This window comes from Podarcis gaigeae (assembly GCF_964106915.1).
Source record: "Podarcis gaigeae genome assembly, chromosome: 6".
Taxonomy (NCBI): Eukaryota; Metazoa; Chordata; class Lepidosauria; order Squamata; family Lacertidae; genus Podarcis; species Podarcis gaigeae.
In genome coordinates, this window is record NC_139682.1 from 36,191,351 (window position 1) to 36,219,058 (window position 27,708).

The window sequence follows — 27,708 nt, forward strand, 5'->3', positions numbered from 1 at the left end:
CCTGCAATGCAGGAATGTTTTTGTTCAATGTGGGGCTATAACCCATGAACCTGAGATTAAGCGTCTAAACTTCTAAACATTAGTGCAAAGCTTCCCCAAATCCTGGGAAAGCTGAAACTCTGCATAGATACCATACATTTAAAGCATGCTGCCAAAGAATCCTGGGAATTGTAGTTGGTTCTTTACAGAGCTACAGTTCCCAGTACCCTTAGCAAACTACAGTCCCCAATATTCTTTGGGGGGAGGTAATGTGCTTTAAATGTGCACCTATGTACTGGTGTGATTGTTGCTGGTGCTTTTTTCATATTTCCTGTAGCAAACTGGATTTATGCACATTTGAGAACTACAGTGGTACCTCAGGTTACAGATGCTTCAGGTTACAGACTCTGCTAACCCAGAAATAGTACCTCGGGTAAGAACTTTGCTTCAGGATGAGAACAGAAATCACACGACGTCGCGGAAGGCCCCATTAGCTAAAGTGGTACCTCAGATTAAGAACAGTTCCAGGTTAAGAACGGACCTCCAGAATGAATGTAAGTTCTTCACCCGAGGTACCACTGTATTTAGATGTTAATCCACTTTCTGTCTGTTTGAACTGTAGCCTTAAAAAAACAGCCCTCACAAACAACTGTCTCTCCCTCCCTCTCTCAACGTTAAGCACATCCTCATGACACTGAAGGGAGGCTCCCCGCCCTCCTGAAACAGGATCAGGGGTAGTTCCACCAGAGTGTTAAGGGGGAAGTTGCTTGGCTCCCATTGCTCCGCACTGTTTGTCCACAAGCTCAGAGATCTTCAGCCAAAAATTTCACGGTTCGTTTAACTCAATATGTGAAATTCGGTCCCCCTTTTGGCCTCTCCATTGCCTCGGCTTTCTCACTTTTGAGCTAGTTTCCTTCCTGTCCAAGCTCTTCCAGCCTCACCTTCCAGTCCTTAGGCCCCACAAGAATCTCTTATATACTCTAGTCCCCCCGCCCCATTCCTTGTGGCCCTTCCTTTGCTCAGCTATTTGCCCCTTCCTGTTGCTTTCTGCCTTATCTTCCCCCACATTCCCTCTTTGGGTTCCTGCTTTTCATCCTACTGCCTAATGGCTTTGGCCTGTGCCTCCTTTTTCAACTAAGTTGCCAGCTGATTCCCTTTCAAAAGGGACTTGGCTAAGTTGGTAAAGCACCCGCTTTTCATGCAAAAGGTCTTGGGTTCGATCCCCAGCCTCTCCAGTTAGGGCTGGGGAGAGAAACTGGTCTGAAACCTTGGAGAGCTTTTACCACTCAGTATAGACAATACTGAGCTGGGTGCCCTGATGGTCTGGCTCAGTGTAAGTTAGTTTCCTCTGTTCCCAATTCCTTATGTAGCCTTCCTGTTTGTCTACCACCACTTTCTCACCAGTTTCCCAGCACCAAGTTTGTGATCCAATTTCTCTCAAAATTGCAAACTCCCCTTAGTCACAAGGCTAAAATATTTCCTTGACAGTCATCTCCCACATTTACTTTTTTTTCAAATGTAAGTTAAAACAGGTATGAATTTATAAAAAGGTAAAATCAGACTAAAAAAGATAGATGCACCATGCAGTCTCAATGAGGATAACATAATTTCCAAATACTCTTTAGCAGTGCTCTTTTTATAGAACAAAGAGGTGCTTGAACTCCCTTGTCTTAGGAGCCAACTTCTAGGGGCCGAGAGATCTTAGGGGCTGAGAGCTCCCCAATAAAATATTTGAGGGGGCCAGGCCCTCAAATGTTAATGTGCATTGCCGTTCAAATGGTGTGTGTGCACTGTGTCATGTGATGTGGGGCAGGGCTTACCTGGCTCCCCCAATATTTTATTCAAGTGGGCACCCCTGCCCCTTGTTCTCTTAGAATGGCAATGGCGCCCACCTGAGAGGCGCAGGGACTGAGTTCTGGCCAGTTCTAGCTGAAAAAAGCCCTGCTCTTGAGCTGAAATCTGTTGTCCCAAAATTCCAAGACAATGACCAGATTTTAGATATCTTATTCCTTGTCATTTTTTAATGGGAAGGTTAATGACTGGCCAGTGAAAAACCTATGGTCGTACCTCCTGCTTTAATGCCATTGTTCAAATAATCCCTAATGCAAAAATGTGTCCAATAATTTCCCATTTTGGGCACCGTCACTTGATATTTCAATAGCCTACCCACAATTAAATCATTGCTCAATTATCCATTAAAATAAAAAGGAATAAAATGCAAAATATAATATTATCAATGTGGTTTTGATTACATGTCTAGTTATTGTGCGCTGCTACCACATTACATTGGGCTTAATAGCATAGCATTTATTGTTTTTGCATATGAAATTGTTTTAATTTGTTTTTATATGTGGAATTGATTTCAGTTGGTTGTATATCTGATGTTATTTTCTGTGTTGTCATTTAACTGTTCTTGGCTGGGGTTTTTTATTGCATTTGTGCGTTGTCTTGAGACATGTGTGGAAGGCAATTAATTAAATAAGGATAAAAGGAATTGCTTTCATATGTGGAACTGTTCATATAGTTTTTACATATTTTTATATGCCTTGTTTTTATTGTTGATATTTTTATTTTGAAAACGCTTCAAAATTTATTCCGGTAAGTGATTCATAAATGGAAATGAATATCAGACAGACAGACAGACAGACAGACAGACAGACAGACAGACAGACAGACATCTGGTTCCTTTATCTCTGAGCCAGGACTGGGCAGTGGTTAAGAATTTTGGACTAGGGAAGCACAAGCTCAAATCCCTTCTTAGCCATGAAAATTGAGGCAGCTTACCTTACAGGGTTGTTACTTGGATAAAATGGGTTGTTGCATGCAAGCTTCCTGAAGAAAAGAGAGGCTATATATGGAGGGCCACTAAAAAGTGACAGGCAACAGAGAGAGGGAGACACACAGATAAAATATGGCAGAAACTGCTCCACTCACTTTTACAATTTTCGATCTGTAGTATGGAATTGCATTGTAAGGCAGGGGTGGGGGCCTGAGGCTTTGGGGACAAATGTGACTCATCAAGCTTCTCTAGCTCATCCTTTGGACTCTCCTCAGGCCACTCACCAGCTCTGCTCTGGCTCTCTTTGAGTGCTTTTGCCTGGCTGGATTTGGCTTTGACTATGATCGGCCTTTCTGCTTGCCTTGATAGAAACCTCTGACTTTTGCATGACTGCAACGTAGTTTACTGTACAGAGGTGGGCTTCACATCCATTGCTTCACCAACTTTTTCTGCTGCCCCTCATCACCTGGAAAGCTGCCCATGGAGGAATACAGGTTGAATAAAATTTCCCCTCCCTGCCATTGAAAAAGACGCTGTTCTAGCACCCCACCAAGACAGATCTACGATTTACCAAACTACAGGCTTAAAATCACTGGTTGACATTGCAGTAATTCAACCATGAGCTCACTCACAATAGGCAAGCAACATTTGAGTTTTTTTCTGGCATGTGTTTCTCAGTCCATGTCCTGCTCCCATTTGATGGATTAAAGTTGTACTACACTTTCTCCCTGAAAAGGAATTTTAGGAAGAGTTGCTTAATTTGATGACGGCAGCCCAGATACTCTTAGTCCAAAGATGGAAGGAAGAGAAAACACCTGCAAGAGAAGAGTGGACAACAAAACTGATGGACTCTGCTGAGATGGCTAAAATGACTGAAAAAATCAGGAACCAGGATGATAAAAACTTTAACAATGACTGGGGGGAAATTGTAACTTACTTGAGAGAACACTATAAACAGTTAAAAACATTTAGCAGGATTGAAATAATACTTGCAATGCAAAAATAACTATAGATACAAATAGGGTTTTATGGACAAATAGAGGGCGATATGATATGCAGTCAAAAATTGTTATTAGCGGACTCTATGGAGGGAAGGGGGACACAGGTGGCGCTGTGGGTTAAACCACAGAGCCTAGGACTTGCCGATCAGAAGGTCGGCAGTTCGAATCCCCATGACGGGTTGAGTTCCCGTTGCTTGGTCCCTGTTCCTGCCAACCTAGCAGTTCAAAAGCACATCAAAGTGCAAGTAGATAAATAGGTACTGCTCTGGCAGGAAGGGAAATGGTGTTTCCGTGCGCTGCTCTGGTTCGGCAGAAGCAGCATAGTCATGATGGGCACGTGACCTGGAAGCTGTACGCCGGCTCGCTCGGCCAATAAAGCAAGATGAGCGCCGCAACCCCAGAGTCAGTCACGACTGGACCTAAAGGTCAGGGGGTCACTTTACCTTTTTACCTTTATGGAGGGAAGGAAGGAAGTCCAAGAATTAGGAGAATTCTACACTTTTTATTTTATTTGTGAATGTAAAATTAAATTGTAAAACTAATAAAAAATTATTACAAAAAATAAAAACATGCAGATAAAAAAGGAGTTGCTTTATTCATTTTTATTTTTGCATATCAGGAACCTTATTAAAATGTTCTGTGACTATTTTCTCCACAGTGTATATCAGGAGTTTGGAAATTGCCATACAGTGATGAAGTGAAAGGCTCCCTGATACATAGGAAGGTTGTGTAAGAGGTATTTGTTTTAAGAAAGATGCAAATTCTTCTGGTGCTGTTGATCAAACCAATCAACAGACCAATGATGTTAGGATCCCAAGGCTGACTATCTTTCCTTGAAGGAACTTCCAAGGATGCATAATAAACCACTAGTAGCCATAGGTCTCTTGTCCTTGCTGTGAGAAATTTCAAAAATCTCTGTTGAATTTTTGCACTGAGAAAATGCCAGATGCAATTAGCAGAGAGTGGAATCCAATGTTGCACAATTAAATGGGGGGCAGTCATTATGATTATTTTATCATTAACCTGTGCACTAATACGCTGTGTATTATGTTTTTATTATTATGCTTCCTAAATTATGTTCTTAATGTTGTACACCACCCTGGGATATTTGGATAAAGGGTGGTATATAAATCAAATAAATACATAAATATCATCTTCTCCTCCTTCCTCCAGCATGCCTGCAAAATCTGTTCTGGAAGATCCCCTAAGTCCTTCTGGAGCAGATTTTGAGGATGTGTGGAAGGCTGAAGAGGCGAGGCAAGGAGAGTGAAGTCCATGAGGAGATGACCCTCACGGTCCCTTCCACCTGTACAATTCTATGATTCCAATTCTGTTCCACCCTTGTACAGACAGCATTGGTTATATCCCATAAGCATGAACTGAGAATTTGACACATAGCCCACTCTTATACTAGAGCCCATTCTTCCTGTCTTCTCTGCCCAGACTGCATGGGACAGGACAAAGGTAATCACCAGTGTGGTACAATACCTGTAAATAACTGTTGTTATTATTTATTAAATATATATACTGCCCTTCATCCGAGGATAAAGAGAACCATCTTCTCCAGCACCTTGTCCCATGAATGTATACTCCACGCACTAACTCACCCCATTGCCACACTTCATTTTATAGGACCCTTCCCCTGACTGGTGTCCTCCAGATGTGGTTGGACTCCAACTCCCATCAACCTTAGATGGCAGAGCAAATAATTGATGGTGGTGGTTATAGTCCTAGGCATCTGAAGGTTGGAGAAAGCTGTTCAAGAGTGCGTACGAAGCAGAAGCGGGAGGCAATGAAGGGCCAAGAAGTGTCAGTGTGATTCAAAAAGGGTTTAGCAAAGCCATGACACAAGCGAAGGAGCCAAGAGCAGACGTTAGAAGATAGCAGAGCTCCACCACTCATGGTTGTTTGCCAGTCTTTTATGCAGGAAGCTCCTTCCTGACCCCAAACATGTTCATGCAGAGCCATCAGGTAGAGCCTCCCTAAGGCAAAATTTCAAGTCATGTTATTGTCCGCAACTCACAGAGGGAGCCAATGATTTACACTCTTGTCCACTTTTTCTGCCAAGGGTCTTGACTGAGGCAAATATTATTTTAAGGATAAAGCCAGAGGGAGAGAGCATAGGAAGGTCACTAATTGCTCTTTTCCCCCTGCGGTCCACCTTGCCAACAAAAGTCCCACTTCCAAAGCGCCAGCGTCATGCTGTGTGAGGTGATTACTGTCTGCGGTGATAGGCCAAGAAACATTGGAGACCTACTTTGCATGCAATGTTAGCTAGCAGGCATGCTCTGTATCTAGTTCGCACAGGCATAAATAAATTAGGGCCACTAAAGAACTGGAACCGACACCAACTGCTTACATTGTGCAAAAATGCACCAAATGGGAAAGTAGCAACAACTTTACAAAGCCTCTGATCAGGCTGAAGTTAGGCCTTTCTTTTCATGTACCATTAATAACCTGAGCTGGACTATAATGGGACCTATGCAATGTAAGCTGATTGGGGGAATCTTTCTAACACCTCTTGTTTGTTTGCCCTTTCCCATCTCTTTGTGGGCAAGTTGGTTCAAGCCCACTATAAAGAAAGGTGGGGATGAAAGGATGCTATCTGGGTGGGCACATCTTCATGGCTTCTCTTTCTCCATGGATTCAGAAGATTGTGATGGAGTTAGCACCACTTTGTCCTCCTGCCCATCTGACACACTCTCCCTCAGTGTGTGGATTACGGGGAGCAGGGTCAGCTCTCTTATGAAGCAAGGTGAGGCAATCACCTCAGGTGGCAGGATCCACAGGGGCAGCAGATCCCAATGTAAATCTTTATTCCACCCCACCCCCCATTTTTCCTTGACAGGGAGTTGGGAACCATTTTGTGGTTTGCCTCAGGTGCCAAAATTTATTGGGCTGGCCCTGGCTGGGGGAGAAAAAGACTTGTGTGCTGTGTTTAGTGAGAAGGAAGGTAAGGATTGATGGATGGATGAAGAAACAGATGGGGGGGGGGACTGTAGAAAGAAAAAGTGGAGGACAGACATACCCTGTGGGGTATGCAAAGGGGAAAAGAAGAAGGTATAACTGGGTTGTTGGTTTTTTTTGGGGGGGGGAGGGAAACCCTGCCATAGTCCAGAGTGAGAAGAGAGCTTGTGTTATGGGATGCAATAGGGGGAGGATTAACAAAAGCAGGTTAAAGAGAAAACAATTAAAATTATAAAAAAAATGATGTGCTTAACATACTGATGAGTTAACTCAAGCCCTCTTGAGTTAATAAAAATGTAAACAGGATCTTTCAATGGTGAGTACAAAAACGAGCCTTCTGACATGAGCTTTTTAGCCAGCATTTGTTGCTAAGATGTATCTGTGGGCAGGCCTTTTGGTGAAATGTCAGAACCCAAGATGTGGGGGGTGTTTGAGACGCCTGCATACTCCGCAGACTCTTCCTGCAGCCACAGCCATGACTGCCATATATTCTAACATGGCATCTCTTATTTCGGCAGAGAATGCTACAGACCCAAAGAACATAATGGATATCCCATTCTAGGCAGCATAGTCCATTTTAAAACAGGCGTGCACCATTATTCCTCCAGATGAATCGCAATGATCACAAATTGTAACAGTGTGGCAGATGAATTATATTTTTCTCTGTACCTCCTTCATTGTGTGTAACATTTAAGGTTTTTGTGTACTAAATGGAAGGGGCCACCAGTTAACTTCCAAGTGGAGTGTGCCTGCCAGTTGCTTAAAATAAGATTAACAACTGCTTAAATTCAGCCACTTTGTTCAGTCCCATGCAGATTCTCTTAGTGCTTTTAAAAAGTGATGCTCTGCAAAGCCAAACAAAATAATTAGCAGTAGCATTTTTAAAACTTGAGCTGAACCTTCCAGCCAAGTGAGGAACCTCACTATCTGAGCTAAGCTGGCACATTAACCAGGGCTTGCAGGGAAACAATAATTTTAAAGAACATTGAAAGTGGTTTGAAGAAGTTTCTCTCCCCATGTTGTACACATTTCTTTGTTTCACCATTGCCTCTTTCTGAAACACCTGTTTACTGGAGTAGCAAGGAGAAATGAATATATTTACACTGGCTATGAGATGGGTGAGGGTTTGGATGTGTGGGAGATGGCTTGGGTTACTTACTCATTTGAGCAAGCCGAGGGAAAAGGTATTTTGTACATGTTCAGAAATGCTCTCCCTCTCCATTGTTATGTCTTCACATTTTTAGACTGGACTCAGTCACTGAAAGGTTTCAGGCCTGAATTCCAAGTAAATCTCCATTTCAAACCATGAACTGTACTTCCAGCGAATACCACATCATTGACACAACTCCCATTTAACCTGTGAATCAGGCAAAGGCCATGGTTACAGTACATATTAGAAGTGCCATTCTGCCCTGCCACTGCTGCCACTCTCACCACCATACCTACTGCTGCCACCACCTCTGCCACCGCTCTGCCAGGGTTGTGCACCCTGCCAGGCAGCGCCAACTTCAAGTGCGATCGCACCAATTTTGACTGAGATCTCACCAAAATAGTCTGTGATCTAGCAGTGTGTGTGATTTTGGGCAAGATCTCACCCAAAATTGGTGTGATCCGGCCTGAAATCAGCACCACTAGCAGCATTGCTTCTCTGCTTCTGGCAGAGGTGGTGGAGCAAGCAGGGCAAATCTCCCTAATTTGCAGTTTCTGAAACAATGCACAAACCAAAACACAGCCTCCTTTTGGAATCTGCTGTTCTCTGAACTTTGCAATGCAGTTTGGAAGCCAAGCAAAATGTACAGAAATGCATATATTATTGGAAATGCATTATATGGAAATGCATTATATAAGGGAAAAGTGCTTTGAAAAAATGTGTATGCTAAGCAAAACACAAAGATGTGTGTAGTAGGATGAATTTTCACTAAAATGCTCTTGAATTTTCATGAGAACTCTTTTTTTAAAAAAAAGCAAACTGGTGTGGAAATGTGGAAAACTTGTTAACGATAGGAGGATGAGAAACAGACAAGCCAAAATGTCATATCCCCCCAACCCTCTTCGCCACCCCTCTCCTTACACCACAGTCCCAATCCTGATTGCACACCTCTCCCTATCACTGCTATTTAAATAAGAAAAATCAGACACGATACGTTTGGTCCTAACTTTACCCTTCTGATGAAGCCTAAGAGGTTTCAGAATAAGTCGCTACTCTGTCCTCCCTCTTCCTTTCTCCCACTCTGAATCTGCTTGGCACTTCGCAGAAGAATTCACATTAGATGGGCTGGGAGAAGTGAAATTTTATTATGTAGCTTTCTCTCTCTCTCTCTCTCCCCCACCCCCTGCCTGCCTTTATTTTCCATGAGTGAATCTGTTATCAACACAGATCTAGATCTGCAACTGCCAAGTGCTCGTTCTCTCCCTGGCCCCTTAATGCAGCCTGCCCTTGACGCAGCCCTCAAGACAACAGAAGAAAACTGTCACATATCGCCTCCCAGTTGTTGTGCTCCCCCCTCCCTTGTTGTAAGAATCCTTTGGCTCTTCTTCCAATAAACAAGGAGAATCCTAAATTGCTTCTTGGATAAACACAACAATCAGAGGCAGCCCTGTCTATTTACTCAGCAACATACGTTTCATTTTAAACCCCAACAAGCGTGTATTCCCGGTGAGCACATGCTCCCATGAGGGAAGTGGGTAGCCAGAATCTCAGGGGAATCCAGATGTTCATCTTACTTGTTATCCTACACTGTTCATGTGGCCCAGCTGATGATTTTCTGCTCTGCTCTCAACTGAAAAGAGTACAACGGGTTGAAAATTGAACACAAGGTTTGCCCAGGGGTGGGGTGGGGTGGGAATGCAAAGTTGTTAAAATGTTTTTCTGTGGAAGAGGGATATATCCTTTCCCTCAAAGCACAAGGAGCCTCTGCTCCTGGCCATGGGAACCAAAAGAGTCACTGGAGTGCTTTGAAGCAGGGTTGGGAATGTGTCTCTCCTTATAGTGTTAGAGTCCAGCTCCCATCATTCTCAGCCAGCATGGCCAATTTCTTCCAGCCAACAGTTACAATGGGGAGCAGGGGGGATGGATGACTTTCCACTAAGACTTGCAGTTTAGCATCACATGGTGCACCCATCCCTGATCTATATGGCAACCAGTGTGTGTGGATATGTTTTCATGATTCCACTAATGATAATGACACATTGTGTCAGTCCTGTTTCAGGTGCCTTCTTGGTTCAATGTATTGCCTGGAACAAGATTATAATTTACCCCTCTTCAAAATGTAAGTCAGAATTTTATAATTTACTCTTTTCAAAATGTCCGTATTGTTGTTGTTTGCCTGTGTTGGGACTGAAGGCTGACTGCTGCTAATATTTAGCAGGTCTATAGTTTGGCTTACTACCCACAGTATCATTTGGAAGAAATGCTAAACATGTAATCCCTTCACGGCTCAACAGTGGATACCATCACAGCTTTCTCAATTGAATTAGAATTTCAGAGTGAAGCCTGAGTTATAGATATACAGGATGTTTTTCTAAGGGTTGGGGAGAGGGGGTAGGTGGGTGTATGAATGGGTTGGCAGTTGGTTATTTAAAGACTACACTTTAGATGTGTAGCATGGGATGTTGTCTGACTCATTAAGCACAATGCATTATGGTACATGATATTGCATTCTGCAAAGCTCAGGAGCCACCTGTCATTTGTGACTTGGATACAAGTTCCTGTGATGGGTGAGTCTGACAGTTTTGGTTTCTGTCACTCCCCCCCCCCTCCAATCTTAAGTTCAGTCATGCACATTTCTATATAGTTTTGTTATATATTTTTAAAGGCTTCATGAAAATTCATCAGCATTTGAGTGTGAATTTCTCCTAATGTGCACATTCTGCCTGATATACACATTTTTGCAATCAAAAATTAACATTTTTTTACATTCGTTTCATTAATATGTGCATTTTTTTATCCACACTTTGGTACATCCATTTTTGTAACACTTATTTGGTTGTAGAACAGCATGGCACCATTTGGACATGCATGAATTTCGAAGGATGTCTGTGTTTCAGTTTATGTATTATTTTAGGACATGCAAATCAGGTAGATTCACCGTTCCATGCAAACTGAAACAAATTTGTCCCTCAACTCTACCTGAGATCAATGCTGCCCTTCAATATTTTCACATCTCAGGCAACAAGCCAAAACTGACTTTCCCACAATCCACTCAGGATTTTTAATGTATAAAATAGTATACAAAATGAAGGTAGTGAATACACTTTTTAAAAAAGGGGCATGCCATTTTATTTTTTTATAGATTTATATACCACTTAGTAATAATTTAAAATTTAGCAGTTTTATGTAAAATAGTATAAATACATTCAGGGAGTGTGATAAAGCATACCTTAAAAACAATACCTAACATAAAAACATCAAAAATAGATAAAATCCGTAGTTTCAAAATCTGTTTTGATAGTATTTAGTACACACACAAAACAGTACAATAAAATTGCCTGCCTGATAGAAATAGGCAGGATGTCACAGAAAACAGATGTTACCGTGCTAAAAAAAAAAAGTATGGTGCTTGGTGCTTTTCGGTGTGGCATTGTTCCACTCCTTTAGCCTTGCTACGGCTTCTCCAAGAAGTGCAAAGGGAGTGTCAACTTTTTATGTGCCCACATTGCACATGGATGCTGAAGCCTTTCCCCTCCTCTTTGTTCAATGACTTCAAAGTTGACATGAGGCCTCTTTGGCCAGACAGGGGAGAATTGTGGAAAAGACCCAAGCAATTGCTAGGCAATGGGCCACATATTTTTCTCAGTTTCCCCGTCTCCTGATCTGGAAAGGGCATCGTGTTATCTTGACAGTGGTGCAGTCTTGGGCAGCTGTTTGGGTCACTCAGCTGCCAGTGCTGGCTTGTCTAGAGGAAAGACTTGGTGTACTTTGCACTCTGTAGCAGATCCAGCTATAGGCTGCATGCCCCTTTTTCAAAAAAACCCATATCTTCAGCCATCGATATCAGTTTTGCAATGGGTTGCAAAGCACCTTGGAATGCAAAGTGTTGCATAAAAGCAAGATTTTTTCTTCTTCTTAAAAAAGTAATATTATTATAAACTCTTACTACTTCGTTAAACCCTGTTGGAAATGAGGTTATCCTGGCCTGTTAAAATAAGTTGACGCTGTGGAATGATTAATAGTCCTCATTTCCTCACATACAGTCACAGGACTGAATTGACACCGGTGGTCACACACAGCTACCTCTTATCCCGACTTCATTTTGGTGGCTTTATTTTTATTTCCCTGTCCTCATTCTATAATAATTTTAAACATATTTTGGGCAATGTACTTTCATACCACTGAAAGCACTCCAAATCAGCCCATCAATGGATTTCCTCCACATGTATGTTGTGGGTATTCTATAACAACATACAGGATGCATGGGGTTGGGATGGATATGGGAGCCTGTTAATTTCCAAAGGAGAGATGTTGAGGTTTAAATTTCCTAGAAGCCATTATCTTCAGACCTGCTTCCTATTTTCAGCCACCTAAGCATTAAGACACTCTGTACATCCTTAGAGACATTCTGGCCTCCCTTTCACTTCTTTTATTGAAACAAGCCAGCTTCATAACCTATGCCAGGGTTCAGCAAACTTTTTCAGCAGGGGGCCGGTCCACTGTCCCTCAGACCTTGTGGGGGGGGGGGGCGGACTATATTTTGAAGAGGGGAAAAAAATGAACGAATTTCTATGCACCACAAATAACCCAGAGATCCATTTTAAATAAAAGCACACATTCTACTCATGCAAAAACACACTGATTCCCGGACTGTCTGCAGGCCGGATTTAGAAGGCAATTGGGCTGGATCTGGCCCCCTGGCCTTAGTTTGTCTACCCATGACCTATGCTTTGAAGTTGTCTTGTTTTGTGCAAAACACTGTTAGTATTAACCAGAGTGTTGGGTTTAATTAATCACATGACAAACTCTGGTTAATTAAAATAAAGGGTCTTTTTGGGTGATTTCCAAATTCAGCCTATGTGTTCCACTGCCAAAACTCAACACGAGTTCTGTGTTCTACAGCCGATCCATGATGAGATCAGGCTCATCATGAAGTTCATGAACTTTGGGTGTGAGCCCCATTATCTTTAAAGTCTAGACCAATTTGGAAACCTCCACATACCAATCTGTGCCATTGCAGCACATATTTGTGAAAGGTGCCACAGGGGCCAGGAATGTAAAGTGCAGGAAAGTAGATTTAGATTGGTTGTATAATGCTAGCAAGTTTTTGCCAAAGTCATAAAATGAATGACCTTCACATTGTCTTATTTTATGTTTCCTCTGAAAAGCAAATGCCTGCAGAAGAACTATAGTTGCAGAAGGCTCTTAATGCTTGCAATTTTAAATGACCACTTGGCTCCAAGAAAGGATATTTGCTTAGCTTAGTCTGTGACAAAGCACAATCTTTGCATGCCCAATGGCCCAGGTTCAATCCCTGGCATCTTCAGGTAAAAGGATCGGCTTACTTGGTGATAGGAAATATCTCTGCTACAAAAGAAACCTACAAAACTATTTAGAAAAGAAGTCCAATGAGGACTAAGTATGCTCAGTGCTCATGGGATGCTGACTGACAGATAGTTGGGGGTGAAAAGACATGGGGGGGGGGAAGTTGTTGTTGGTAGATAAGAGGGGAAGTGGCTGGAATCCTGAAGAGGGAGAATGCAACACTGCAGCACTTTTGTTGCAGATCCAATTCAACCCAAGAAATTCTAGGTTTTGTCTGAAATACTGGGTTGTATGCGGGTGGCGCTGTGGGTTAAACCACAGAACCTAGGACTTGCTGATCAGCAGGTCGGCGGTTCGAATCCCCGCGACGGGGTGAGATCCCGTTGCTCCGTCCCTGCTCCTGCCAACCTAGCAGTTCAAAAGCACGTCAAAGTGCAAGTAGATAAATAGGTACTGCTCTGGCGGGAAGGTATACGGTGTTTCTGTGCGCTGCTCTAGTTTGCCAGAAGCGGCTTAGTCATGCTGGCCACATGACCCAGAAGCTGTACGCTAGCTCCCTCGGCCAATAAAGCGAGATGAGCGCCACAACCCCAGAGTTGGTCGCGACTGGACCTAATGGGGTCCCTTTACCTTTACCTTATCCAAGTATATACTTGCAGATTCAATAGTGACTGAAATCCGCTCCCTGCTCCCCTTCGCCATGCTCCTCCTTTCTGCTCTGAGCTTTCCTCCAATGCTCCAGTGTAGATTTGGAGGTGTACAGGTTGGAGGAGAAGGAAGGGAAGTTCCATTGCACTCACAGAAGTCTTTCTGCGCATGCAAGTATGGCATTGGGTGCCTCTGACAGTTTTGTATTATCTGTGTCCTAGTCAATGACTACCCACACATAGCTGCCCTTACTGCTATCACTTTCCCCCCTTCAGTCAGTTGCTTGGAATGCCTCTGCTAACTGAAGATTCACTTTCATTGCTGTGCTGGTACCCTCTTCAAAATTCTGTTTCTGTACTAATTCCATATTTAAGCCTGACTGCTCCTCCATCACTGGCATTAGCTATTTTCCCCCAGCTTGCCCTCATCTGTGAGAGACTCCCCACCTATCTTTTATACTTCTGCATCAAAAGCTATTTCTTCTGCTAAAAGGTAGGATACAGCAGGAAAGCAATTTCAACAACACACACACACACTTCTATCTAAGGCAACATCAAAAGACGGCCTTGACAATGGGGTAGCAAATAAATAGAGGAATAAAAACCCTAAAGGTGTGGAAGCATTGAGGCCAGTAAAACAGAACTTTCATGGGATTTCAGTCACGAGAATCTGTACCTCAAGATTTAGTTGAAATCATCAAATATGACGGTAATAGTTTCCAAAAAAAGGAAAGGGAAAAGGAAATTGTAGAACAGACATAACATGACTATGGCATCTGCACAGCATTTATATAAACACAGGGAAACTAATATTCATTGCATGAGCAATGATGAGATGCAAATTACATGCAGCCCTAGAAGCCAAAGACATACTTCTAAAGTTCTCAACCCCTGTTTTGAGGGGGGAACTCTCCAATGAATGAAACATGAACCAGAGAATATAATTAGATGAAATAATTGTGAACAGAACAAACCCATCTGCTCTCATACTTGGGGTGGGGTGGGGGAAATTCTAGAACTATAACAGCACAATCCTATACATGTTACTCAGAACTAAAACCATTGATTCAATAAGACGTACTCTCATTTAAGTGAGTATGCAAATGAGAAACTATTTAACGTGGTGACAGCTTCACTGGAGATTTTAATACTGCCACTAGTTTGGTGGTTTTCAGCTCAAGTCCTGCAGAGCATTTACTTTTATCAATTTGGGATGTCTGAGGTAGAAGCTGTTGGGGCATTGTACCTTTCAATATTTATTAGCTTCTATTTCCATCTAGTGTGTCTTTGTCTCTCCATATTATGAATTAACATATGAACCAAGCTATGACAATTTGCTGAAAGTGAACTTGGATTTGTATACTCATTTGATCCATGTTGGCATCAGTCATCTTCCTCATCCATGGCAGACTCTCCAGTGTTTGTTGCTGGGTCAAGCCGTGAGCAAGCTGAAAGCTGCAGCCCAGCATTCTCACACTGCTGTAAAGATATATATCTTGGATTGCATGTGGCTTCATTAGCACCCTTAAACCATGATTGCTGGCCTTGTTTATATATTGCAGATTGCATACTGGTTTCACAATGTGTTAGCATTTAATTTGCTACTCTTGTACGCATCATGTAACTAATTATTCACATGATGAGCCAATTCACACATGCATTAGTTATGGAGCTTAGAATCTGAGACTGAGTCACACTCCTTTCCTGCTTCTGATGCAATGTCAGATACTAGTGAGAAACACAAACCATTAACCCTGGATCCAAGAGTCCCCTGTCTGGACACCGTTATCTGATAGACCAGAGTTCTGAAAACGAAGGCCTATGAAACCCCTCACAGCTATGGGATGTGGAAATCTGCACTGAAACACAGAGTAGCTATGGTCTCTACCAATCCCATCCTCTCTTGGTTGCAAATATCCTTGTGCTTCCTCCCCAAATCATCTTCTGGAATGTAATCTGAGCAAACCCAGACAACATATTTTTGAGGTAGGATGTAGACAGAAGTAGAAGAAGCCAAAACCTAGACAATGAGGCCAAGACACTTTCAACAGCTTCCAAAAATGAAAAAGACAAAAGAAGGAAAATGGGAACATATAAGAAACATCAGAGGGAATAATAACAACACTTAACATTTGTACTACATGGTGAAGAGTTCAAAGCAAGTGATCTGGTTCTAATCCTTATAACAGGCTGGGCTGAGGAACCTTTGGCCCTCCAGATGTTGCTGGACTCCAGTTCCTATCAGGCCTGGCCAGGGATGAAGGAAGATGTAGTCCAGCAGCATCTGGAGGGCCTTACAACAGCTCTTCAAGGCAACTCTGTACTGTTTCCATATTGCAAGTTGCATGAGAGAAATGAATCTAAGAGAGAGTGATTTGCCTAAGACTACCCAGTGAGTTCATGGCAGAGATGTTATTTGAAGCAGGGTCTTCCTGGTTTGTAACTCAGTCTTTTATCCAGAAAGGTAGCAGGAGAGGGATAAACAGCAGGGAGGAGTTAGAAGAATGGGAGGAGTCTAGGGGAAATGGACTCAAAAGAAGAAGACAACCTGACGAGTTGTGTTTGTGTGTGTTAATGAAGACCCAGATGGGATCAAGTTGACATTGTGAACCCCCATACCTTCAGAAAGGAAGGAGAGAACCTGCAGCTTGAAGTGAGAAGGAAGGAAAATTCACTTGCACAGAGTCTCTCTTAACTGAAAGGAGGAAATAAATAAACCACAATCTGGTTGTCCTCGCTGGAGATGTTACACCTGGAAGAAGTAGATCCTGTGCATTTCTACAGACACCATATGCAAGCGGTGGGAACTTCTGTAACCCCCCAGGTCTTGGGACTTGTCCCAGGCCACTCCCCTCAATACTCCCACTCTGTGGCCTCCTTGAGTGCTTTTGCCCGCCTGGATGGAGGATGTGGGTGGGGGGTGGGTGTATGTAGAAGCTTCTGACTTCTGACTGTACAAAGGTCTCTGGCTCCACCCACCACTGACAGGTGGCATCCAGAAGGTTGCCTATGAGGGGATGGGGCCTTCAGGCTGAAAAATGTTCCCCATCCTTACTTTGTATCAAGTGGAAGGGGGTTCTGTGGCTGAAATATTGCCCTCACTCATGCACACACTGAGTAGATCTATAGAATATATTTGATGCACATGCAGTGCACATGACTTCCCCCCAAAGAATCCTGGGAAATGTAGGTTGTTAAGGTTATGGGGAAAGGTAACTGAAAACTACAGTTCCCAGAATTCTTTGGGGGAAGTCATGTGCTTAAAAAGTGTGGTGAATATGCTTTGCATGTTATAGTGTGGATCTGTCCCCATTCTCTTTCCCTCCTTGCTGCAAGCAGACCTACCAAATAGATTTAAAAATCTCCTTCTCCACGTTTATGGAGAAGCGATATCAAAATGGGAACTTGGACGTCTGACCTGTTCAGACGGATGGTGTGTGTGTGTGTGTGTCTACTTTAGAAACAGCAGCTTCAGTTAAACAGATTAGCTAATGGTGCATGTGAACAAGAGTTTACAAGAGGCAGGGAAATGTGTCTGTGTGGCTTTTTGCGTGTGGTGTCAGTGTGTTGCAAACACATGTGCTTGTGTACAGTTCGCTTAAACTCAACTTCCAGCTTTAAAATGGAATCCCGCTCTCTGACTGCTAACCCCATCTCAGCAATGAGTAAACTCTACTTAGATATTTACACCAAGATTGTTTATTGCACCGATTATGTTTAGAAGCCACATGCCTCTAATCCACTCCAAATAGCTCTGAAGCAAGGCTGGTGGCCAAGGTTTAGGGCCAGATCCTGAGTGTGTCTCTTGGCTGGTTTGAACATATGCTGCTGTTTCAACTCCAACTCCCTCAAAATTGGCCCCTCTGATCAATGTGGTGTAGTGGTTAGAGTGCTGGACTTGGGAGACCTGGGTTCAAGTCCCCATTCAGCCATGAATTTCACTGGGTGATTGTGGTCCAGTCACCATCTCTCAGTCTAACCTATCTCAAAGTGTTCTTGTGGGGATAAAAATGGGGGAAACTGAGAACTATGTATTTACAACCTTGAGCTCCTTGGTGGAAAGCTGGGTTATAATTGTAATGAATAAATAAAAATATATGCAGTGCGTAGTTACAAGGGAAAGTAGAGGATTCCTCAGGCATAAGATTCCACAGACCTCTGGACTGAGGCCTGCTTTCCAAGCCTGGGAGGCTGCCTTTGGTGAGACAATGCAGGCTGTGCTGGCCCTACCGTGAGGCAAAATGTGGTATCTACTTCAAGCAACAACTTTTTGGGTGCTGTTCAAAGGGTGTCAGTTACTGGCAGCCTCTTACTCAGTGTTGCCTGGGAATTCCAATAAACAAAAAATCAGAGCAGTTTTGAAATCCATAGTTAAAATCAGTGGTTTTAAAATATTCATTCCCCCAGCTTCATCCAAAATGGTGTCCAGTTGTATCCAAATATAGACTAAACCTCTCTTTGATCTCAGGAACCATCTCAAGAAAAAGAAAACATTTCATGTTTTGAGATAGTGCTGGTGGGCACTGGTTAACCATGATGATGATTGATTATATACCCTGTGTGGGAGGTATTCAGCTAAATTTCACTCAGTGTAGACCCATTGAAATTAATGGACCTAACTTAATCATGTCCACTAACCTCAGTGAATTCACTCTGTGTAAAACTTTGTTGACTATCATACTATGGATTTTACAACTTGGGAATAAAAATGTCTTGGGCCAGTCCTGCTATCTGTCTGTGTTGCTGCAACAGTTAGTTAACTGGCAAAGTAAGGCTGGAGCTCTGGGAGGCTTGACAGATACTTGCTGTCTGAGAGAAGTTTTATGAGAACGCTTTGGATGGGTTGGAGAAGGCAAAGACTGAATTTATTTATGCCCCAATTAATTTTTTTATTTAGGAATGTATTATTGTTTTTTTGCAATGCAAGCCTTTGTTGTTTTGGTTTATTTTAATTAATAAAACATGAGGATTCCCCCCTCCCCAAGAGATGTGTGTAAATGGATTTTGCATCCAAGCTTGGACTCACAGAGGGACTATAGTCACAGTGGATCACCTGTCCTGTAAATTCAGGAGGATTTGCTTCCAGTTAAGTGTGTGTAGGATTATGCCCTAACAACACAATCCTACGCATACCTGCTCTGAAATAAGTATCACTGAGTTCAATGAGACTACTTCTAGGTAAGTGTGTATAGCAGCAGGGATCTTGTTCCGTCAGAAGGAAGTATTGATATCAGAGATACCAACATAATTCCATTTGAGAATCTGGTCTTTGATCAAGGAATATTGGTAAGGCATTATAAATGTCATCTCTATATAGACCACTCTCTTCCCGTTGAGTAATCACAGTATTCAGAAGGCTGTGAAGTTCTCCAACCACAACCACAATACTGAGAGAGGATCCCCCAATTAAAGCTGCTGCAACCACCTTATGGAGCCCATCTGCCACAGTTTTGAGCTTCTGTTGTATTGTAAATAACATTTATTTAGAGTTACAAGTTTTTTATATACACATCCATTTGCAAACCACCATGCTGGTGTTCCAAGAAATCCTGGGGGCTGGTTTGGGAAGCAATCTGTGCTGTCCCTGACATCACTGAAAATTCATAACTCCTTGCTGTTTAGAAGAAGCATTTGGTTGAGAATTCCTTTTCAAGCACAGCAGAGAGCAGAACTGACTCGATACTTTCTATGATTCTGCCTCGGGGAAAAATGGCAGGAGAAAACGCTGAGCATTTCCTCTAGGCGCAAGTTAGATCATCCATCTCCCCAAGAATCTGGCAGTCTAGATCAGATAATATGCTACCCATTCTTAGTGCTGCAATATCAGTGATACTGCCTTTCTTTTTAAAGGTCTGAAAGGCTAAGGAAAGAGTTTTGTGGAAGTCACACTCTCCACATAAGAGACCATCTTTGCCCCACTCAGCAGAAGCATTCATCAATGAGGTTGAAAACACTGAATCCAGCCAGCTAAACAGGGAAAGTGCTGGAAGATTAAAAGGCAAAATGTCAAAAACCAGATAAGTATGAATACAACTGACAGGTCTTCCTCCACCTCTCTGAGGATGGAGTGTATTTGTGTGTGTAACCTCTGATTATCTGGAGCAGTTGCTGGAGAACCTCAGAAAATATCCTCCTGCATTATTTCACTCCACCTTTTGTATTGATTTGTTGATTTAGTGAAATGTGTCTTATGCTGCCAAGTTGAAGTTGAAGCTCCAGGAGGCTTGAAAGAAAAGTGAAATTTTATAAGAAAGTTTCGGAAGGGTTAGAAAAGGCAAATATTGGATTCATGATGCTCCAATTTATTATTTATGTATGAATTTGTTTGTTTGTTTTTAATGCAAGCTTTGGTTGTTTTGCTTTAATTAATAAGAAACATTGTCTTTTTTTTTTTAAAAAAAAAGTCAAAGTCTTCATAAATGGCAGCTCCAGATTTTGGATCCAAGTTTAGCATCTCCATACATGCTTGCAATATAGCTATATCTCCAAGAGAGGATACTTTGTTGATGAAATATTGTTTGGAAGCAGTTTTAGAAAAGGATGGAAGGCTGAAGAGAAAACAGCCAGGGTACCTGGAATCAAGGGCTCCGAAATCTTCCAACTGTTGGTTTGTTTTCTCAAGTACGTCAACTAAAATGTTGTCTCTAAGAATTCACTAAGAACATACAATAAAGAACCTGCCTGGAGTAACTTTAATAAAAAGTTTACATCACAAGGAATATGTTATATTTGTTCTTTGTAAAAGCACCATGTATGTATTAATGGCATTAGATATATAACAGTTCAGGCAGTCGTCTAGGATAAAATGAATCAACTGATGAGAAAGAAAAGTTATGAAAACACAATAGGTGCTCAGTACCCAGATTTCAATGAACTATAGCTTGAATTCCTAAAAGAGCTATGAATAGAGGGCTTCCATCCCACCTCTGTTCTTTCCTATGTAGGGAAGCCATATAGATATCCACCTGAGCTGAGAGATTTGAAGCTTTTCATTCTTAAAGACCTGATTAGCCTTGTCTCAGTATCTTTGAATGGTGTGTGTTGGGGTGTGTGTGGAATGAGGCAATAAGTAATGAGGTTTTCTGCTGATGACATGTAACCAAGCAGTTGTATCTATTTTGTGGATGGGAGATATAGAAATCTATGAACTGGTTTGTTGGCCAGTGTGGTGTGCTGGTTAGAGTGTCAGACTAAGATCTGGGAGACCAGGATTCAATCCCCACTTGGCCATGAAGCTCACTGGGTGGCTTGGGGCCAGTCACCAACTCTCAGCCCAAGCTACCTCACAGGATTGTTGTGAAGATAATGGAAGAGGAGGAGAGAACTATTGCACTCTTTGGAGGAATGGTGGGATATAAATGCAAGAATACACACAATAAAATATATGTAGAGATTTATAAACCATTTTCCTTCACAGGTGACCACAAAGCAGTTTGCATGTAAGAGTCAAACAATATCAGTACCAGTTATAAAATACAATTATGATGTTGACCATAATGCTAATCAATTCAACAATACACAAATGCTAAATGCTAAAAGTGATCCAAACATATTCAAGCAAGTAACATAAGCTTTTAAGAGAACTTTACTCTGTATGAAATCCCATCAGTGTTGCCTCAACTATGCCTCTAGGGTGGAGGCAGTTCAGTAACTGGAATGCAACTGCAGAGAAGTCCTTATTCCAAGTCGCCATACATACAAGAGGCTTTACCCATTGGTGGGAAAGTAAGTTGGACACTGATGTTTACAGTGCAGTCCTATTTTGGGGAGAATGGCCATAACTCAATGGTAGAACATCTGCTTCCTGACATCTCCTTGATGGGGTTGTGAACCCTTGCCAGAAATCCTGGAGAGCTGCTAAACTAGAAGGATCAGTGGTCTGACTGACCAATAGTTGAAGGCAGCTTCCTAATTTCCTACAATTGCCTATTTAGAAGGAAGTCTCCTCTAGCCTGCAGGGGTAGTTTTGCAGCCCAGTTATAGCAGATGTTTCAGCGATAGCTGCTTCTGAAGACAAGCTAAGAGCATCACCTTCAGATTGGCAAGGTGCTTTTAGTTCTGCGGTGGGGAACCTATAGCCTCATGGGGAAACCACCGTAGCCACAAAGACTTCAGGGAAGGGAAATCTCTGAGGCTGCTATTTAGAGGGGTGGGTGTGGGGCTAGACTTACTAGATCAGCTGAGTCACTGGGACTTATGGTTGGCCGACGCTCCCTATTAGGTTTCACACCACGCAAAAACTGAGAGGATCGCATCAGAACAGGCATTGCAAAGTTAGAAGCTAGCGCTTTGGGTTGCACATGGGACTTACTCCTCGGTAAATTTACAGCCTCGGTCTCAACACTTGCTATTCAGGGTGTTGGAAATCGGCTAATATGGTGCCTTCCGAACCGTCTTTTAAATTGCCAGAATAAGAATAAGAGAGTATTTGGGGCGCTGCAGCTGCGATTTTCTTCTTTGTGTGTTAAATGTATGGCCTTCACACTTCAGGATGGATTTTGGAATTGTCTCGTGGCCCGATCTTGCATCCCAGTGTCCTCTCACCCAAATCCCCTCCTGTGAGTGACGCTGCGGATTTCCCTCCTAAATTTTGCAGCACTGCCTTAAACACCGTTTGGGTTTCAGAATCCAAAAACGGCGCATAGAAGCAGATACAATCCGGAGTCGGATTTCTAAAATTAAAATGTCTCTAGATCATGAAAGAATTAAACAAAAAACATTGCCTATAAATATAAAATAAAGAAACACCCTAATGCAACCCGGTCCTATGGATGCTTTCTCCAGAATAAATATATACCATTTAGCTCAATTCCAGTAAGGCTGCAACCTCTGCACGCTTACCTGGGAGAAAACCCCATTGGACACAGTGGGATTTACTTCTGAGTATAGGGCTGCCTTGTTGGACCACTAACCAGATGACTCCAGCTGAATAAAACCTCAGATATATGCTGCAGTTAGGTGTTTATATTCGTTCTGCCTTCAAATCTGCACTCCTATTTATTCAACATTTTGTTTTCCTTGCTAAGTATGTGCTAAGCGCAGATGATTCCAAGGAAGCAAACAGATGTCTTTATTTGGCTCCCATCATCTAACCATCGTAAATGTCTCTCTCTCTCCCCCACCCCATGAATAGGGTATTTATTTGGCGTGTCGCTATCGCTGGGAAATTTAGAGCCATCTTGCCTTTAGCGCTTAAGGCGAAAGGACCGCGCATCACTGACGGTACTGTACTCTGAGTTGTGAATGAATGTGTGAACCAGACCCCTGGAAAAGCAACGTGTTTGGCAAGTTGTGCCTGTCACCAGACACTCAAGCGGCACTCATCGGAACACACACGTGTGAACCGGACCTTGATCTCTGGCAGTGGAAGGTGCATATCTAATTCCACGGAGAAAATCTGGGGTTTGAGAGGGGATGAGGGGCAGTGGTTGGTTGGGCGTCCTGACCTGTTTTGAACACGCAAGTCATCACTTGATGCTGCAGTCCTCAGGTGATGAGCATGCACGTGTGAACCCGCTCAACCCTCAGCAAATTGAATAATTTTAATCCCGTGGTTTTTGAGTGTTGTTCTGGAGAGACCTAGGTTCAAATCCCGATTCAACTACGGACCTCAGTGGGTGATCTTGGGCCAGTCACTGTCTCTCTGTCGTCGAGTCCTAACCTACCTAGCGCGCAGGGTTGTTGTGGAAGATAATTAAGAGGGTTGCATGTATCTGTGTGGGGAACAATGGGGGCTCCCCAGGACCGTGGAAGAAGGGCGAGATACGAATGTGAAAAGAAGGAATCAGATGCGCGGAAGTCATCCCTTCATGCTGTGGTCCTCAAGCGACGATTCGGTCCTTGTGAACCGACCCCGCGTCTCCTCAACTGCAGAAACAACCCGCTTTCTGCAGCTTCGCACCTGGGAGCAGACTGACAGCTGTTCCCGTTTAAGAAGGAGCTCTTGTTTAACTCCCAAGTATGAACAATAAAAACAGTTTTAAATTAAAGCGGCTCTGTCATCAACAAGGCTCAAGTCATGTTTACGCCGGCCGCAGCGGCTCTAACAATAACAGGCTGTAGGCTTGGCTTACGTCGTGGGAGTCAGACCCGCAGCTTGGAAAGGGGCCGCGTTGTCCATCACCGGCCCGGCCCGACGGGAATGTGCCCTTCCGCCTGGAGGAATCGCCCCCACTCCTCCTCGTCGAGGACAATGGTGGCCGGGCTCAATAAAGCGCTCCCTCCAACCCAAGCCCGGGGCGAACTTTAAAGCTGGGCGAGTGAGTGGGCAAGTTGAAATGACAGCAATGGCGCACCACGTCGGGGGAGTAAGAGAGTTCAAGGTAGCTAAGGATGAATAGGAGGGTGAATTAAAACAGACAGACACACAACTCAGGCAGTGAGGAAATAAAGGGCAGTGGCTCCCCATGCCTGACGTAGAGGAAATATCTAGGGACATTTTACAGATCGATTGATGGGATGACTAGAGTTAGATAGCTAACATCCCAGAAATGGGGATGGAAAGGAGTACGAGATGTTGAATCGATAAGCCTGTAATCCAAACACCCATTGTCTTGGGGTCGTCCCCACGGGATGAAACAGTGCTGCGCTGCCAATCAGACATGGTGGGCATTGAGCTGGGACGCCACGTTCGGCTCATTTGGGTCTGGGCAGAGAGACAAGGAGGTTGGGTTAGATCAGTGTTTCCCAACCTTGTGCCTCCAGATGTTTTTGGCCTACAACTCCCATCATCCCTGACCACTGGTCTTGCTAGCTAGGGATGATGGGAGTTGTAGGCCAAAAACATCTGGAGGCACAAGGTTGGGAAACACTGGGTTAGATGACTCTTTTCCCCTCTTGCCATTCTACGATTCTAAGGCTTTCCTTTCCCAATTAACTCAGCTTTTTCAGAGGCTTTTGCACACATCACACATCTAAAGCACATTGTTTACGCTAAAGAATCCGGGGAACTGTAGCTTACCCTTCGCGGTCTTAAAATTTTCAGCACCCTTAGCAAACCACAGTCCCCAAGATTCTTTGGGGGAAATGATCCCCCCCCCCGCGCGCGCTTCTTGCGCACACATTCTAGCTCGCTGTAGCAAAGTTACTCTCTGCGCTTTCTTGCATTTCATTTCCCGCTTCCTACTCCACCAGGTATATTTATATTCCATTTTACATCTGACGAAGCGGACTTTCTAGCACCTGCAAGCTTATGCCGGAATAAAAGGTGTGAGCCTTTATGGTGCTACGAGAATCTTGACTGAGTCCACAGGCAGGGGGGTAAATAGAGGAGGCCCCATAGAGGAGACGATCGAGAGAAGGAACCCACAGGAGAGCAGCCCATCATAATGCCATGCCCGCGCAACTGCTGTCACTTGCCGGCCAAATAGCTCAGTGGCAATGTATCTGCCTTGCGTGCGGAAGGTCTCGCTTTCGATCCCCCTGCATCGCCAGGTACGCGCTGGAAGGGACCTCCGTCTCTACCCCTCTCTTCCGGCACGTCCCCCCGCCCCACAAGGGAGTTCTCGAAACCTCAGATCTGCCTTAGCTGCTGGAGCAGGCAGGTAGATCCAAGCTAGAACGACAGACTCAGGATCTGACAGCCAGACTGTAGAAAGGCTCCCAGGTTTAGGACGTGGTCTCTGATTTAATGGACGGCGTCCATTAAATCGTCCATTTTGAGACTAGGAGCAGGATGCTTCCAAAGCCCATCGAAACCGAAGCCCATTGATTCCCAAGGGGAGGACGTACAGAATCCGTCCGTTGAAAGAAATGGCCTGGAAGGCTCCCCCGGTGGGACTTACTCCGGAGTAAGGATGGGGCTGCATGCGAGCTTAGCTTAGGCTGGATCGTGCTCTCGTGCGCGTGTTTAAAGCAGGGCATTTGTCGGTGCGCAAGGGGTTTATAGCACCTGCTCTGCAGCCACCTATCCTATGGAGGAGGAGGAGAATAATTCGAATCCTAAAACTTATCTCCGCCTTTCCCAGAGTGGCTTACAATCAAACGATTAAGAAAACAAAGAACTCTATAAAATTACGCGGTGAGCGGGCATTTCCCCATCCCCGTCCTCATCAAATCGCCCCATCAATGAGCAGAATTCCCATCTGACAGCGCCATCCTGTCCGCCTCCCTTCTCGGTTCTGTCCACTGACGCCTCGCACTCCGGCTTCCCGAGCAGCGCAACCGCCCCCACTCCCAATAAATAAAGCCCAACTTCTCTAACAAGCCCGCCTGGTTGTTTTATGAAAAACCAGCGCTGCCCTCTGTGCTTGTCCAAAGAAGGAGCCAAGGACAAGCCGAAACCCTTCGAGAGAGAAACTGGACCCCGATATCGCCCCCTCCAAGCTCTGCCCCTCTCGGCACCGCGGGCTTCTCCGGAGCGAGGAGCCCCCGTCACCAACTGCGTTAGTGGCGTGTGGGGCTCTCTGGCTTGCTTGTACGTCGAAAGGACGGGGGCCAGGCCATCGGGTACTTCGGGGTAAAAGTCCAGGGACCCACCTAGCAGACCTCAAAAGCAGCAGGACTGGGGCTGACTAGACCTCATTTTGAAAAAAGTGAAATGCTACGCATTAGTACCTTAAGTAAACATCTTTGTGAGGCCCGCCTGAAAAGCGGAATATAAATACCATAAGCAATACATATTAAATCCAGAGTTTAAAATGACCCAACGACATCACTGGTAAGTAGTTTGAACCTGCCCCTCTGACTCTCCCGTCTCTTCCCCAACTCCTACAGGTCCTGGCGCTTGCTGCTACTGCACCGTGCGCTTTGCACATGCTCAGGAGCACTGCGTCACCGTGGCACGCTTTCCAGCCTCGAGCAGCGCGCAGCCCAGAGCAGCGCACCACCAAGCTAATCCGAACCTTGAGCAGCCACCGCTGCTTCGCGGTGCCTCGTTGTTAGACGTCGGTGAGAGACAAGTTTCCTCGCCGGCAGCCGCCGTCTAACCTCGAAGGAGAGCGCGAGCGAGCCCCGGCGTCGGGCCGACTTACCACCAAGAGGAGTCCGCCCGCGGCGTGAGAGTCAGCAGCATCAGGACCAAGGGCAAGCAGAGGCGCGAGGGCGCACGGGGGACCACGGACGCCCGTCGAGTGTCCCCGGGCGCGCAGGCAATCCGAGCCCAGCGGCTGGAGCCCAGCATAATTCCCCGGCCGAGGGAAGGTAGTCGCGAGAAGGACAAGTCCTCGGGTCTCTACAACCGGGCGCGAAGGAGAAAGCGAGGCTGACGACGACCGGGGCCTGATCGATCCGCTCAGCGCAGCCCAGACCTGGACGGCTGCTGCTGCTGTTGTTGCTGCTGCTCTGGGCACGGCTCGGGAAGGCGGCGCCGTCAAACGCCCTGCACCCACGGGCGGCTGTCCGCTGGCCGGCCGATTCCCTGGCAAGATGCACTGCTGGTTGTGGTCGGGGCTGGAAGAAGCCTTTCGCAAGCAGCCCCATGGACGGGCATCTGCTGGGAAGGGGGATGAGGAGGACACGCCGGAGGGCTGGGCTCGGGGGCAGGCGGGGAAGACGGACACCTCCGGTGGACTCTCATTGGGCAAAAACGCCCCGGCACGAAGGCAAGGCTGGGGCCAGAGCAGGCACAGCCACGCAGTTGGGACGCCTCTTCCTCTCTTGCTCTCACTTTCTGTCCCCCCCCCACCCCCGCACGCCCAGCCTTTCCTTTCTCCCTCCCTCGCTCGCTGAAAGCTCGCTCACCTTTTCCCTCCCAGGCACCACCTGCTGCTGAGAGCCAGAGCCAGAAGAGATCAGAGACGGCGCTGCTGAACTCTCCCTAACTGGGCAATAGGCAGGCGTAGGCAAGCATCCACCTCCCCTCCCCCGGAGGTCCTAGCGCCTCTCCTGTCGCTGCCCATTCAGCCTGCGCTCCTGATCCAA

The 27,708-nt window shown here is 44.7% G+C and overlaps 1 protein-coding gene across 2 annotated transcripts in view; it reads right to left on the bottom strand.

Annotated features, from left to right (window-relative positions):
* The window catches only part of WNT2B (Wnt family member 2B), a 45,332-nt gene extending 17,873 nt beyond the window's left edge, over positions 1-27,459 (bottom strand). For both annotated transcript variants that reach the window (XR_014566045.1, XM_083745960.1), the window contains exon 1: positions 26,820-27,459. Coding sequence is in view for 1 of the 2 variants with exons in the window: in XM_083745960.1 (XP_083602086.1) it covers positions 26,820-26,968 (149 nt within the window). In the remaining variant the exon portion in view is untranslated. The remainder of the gene's footprint in view (positions 1-26,819) is intronic.
* Positions 27,460-27,708: the final 249 nt, after the last annotated feature.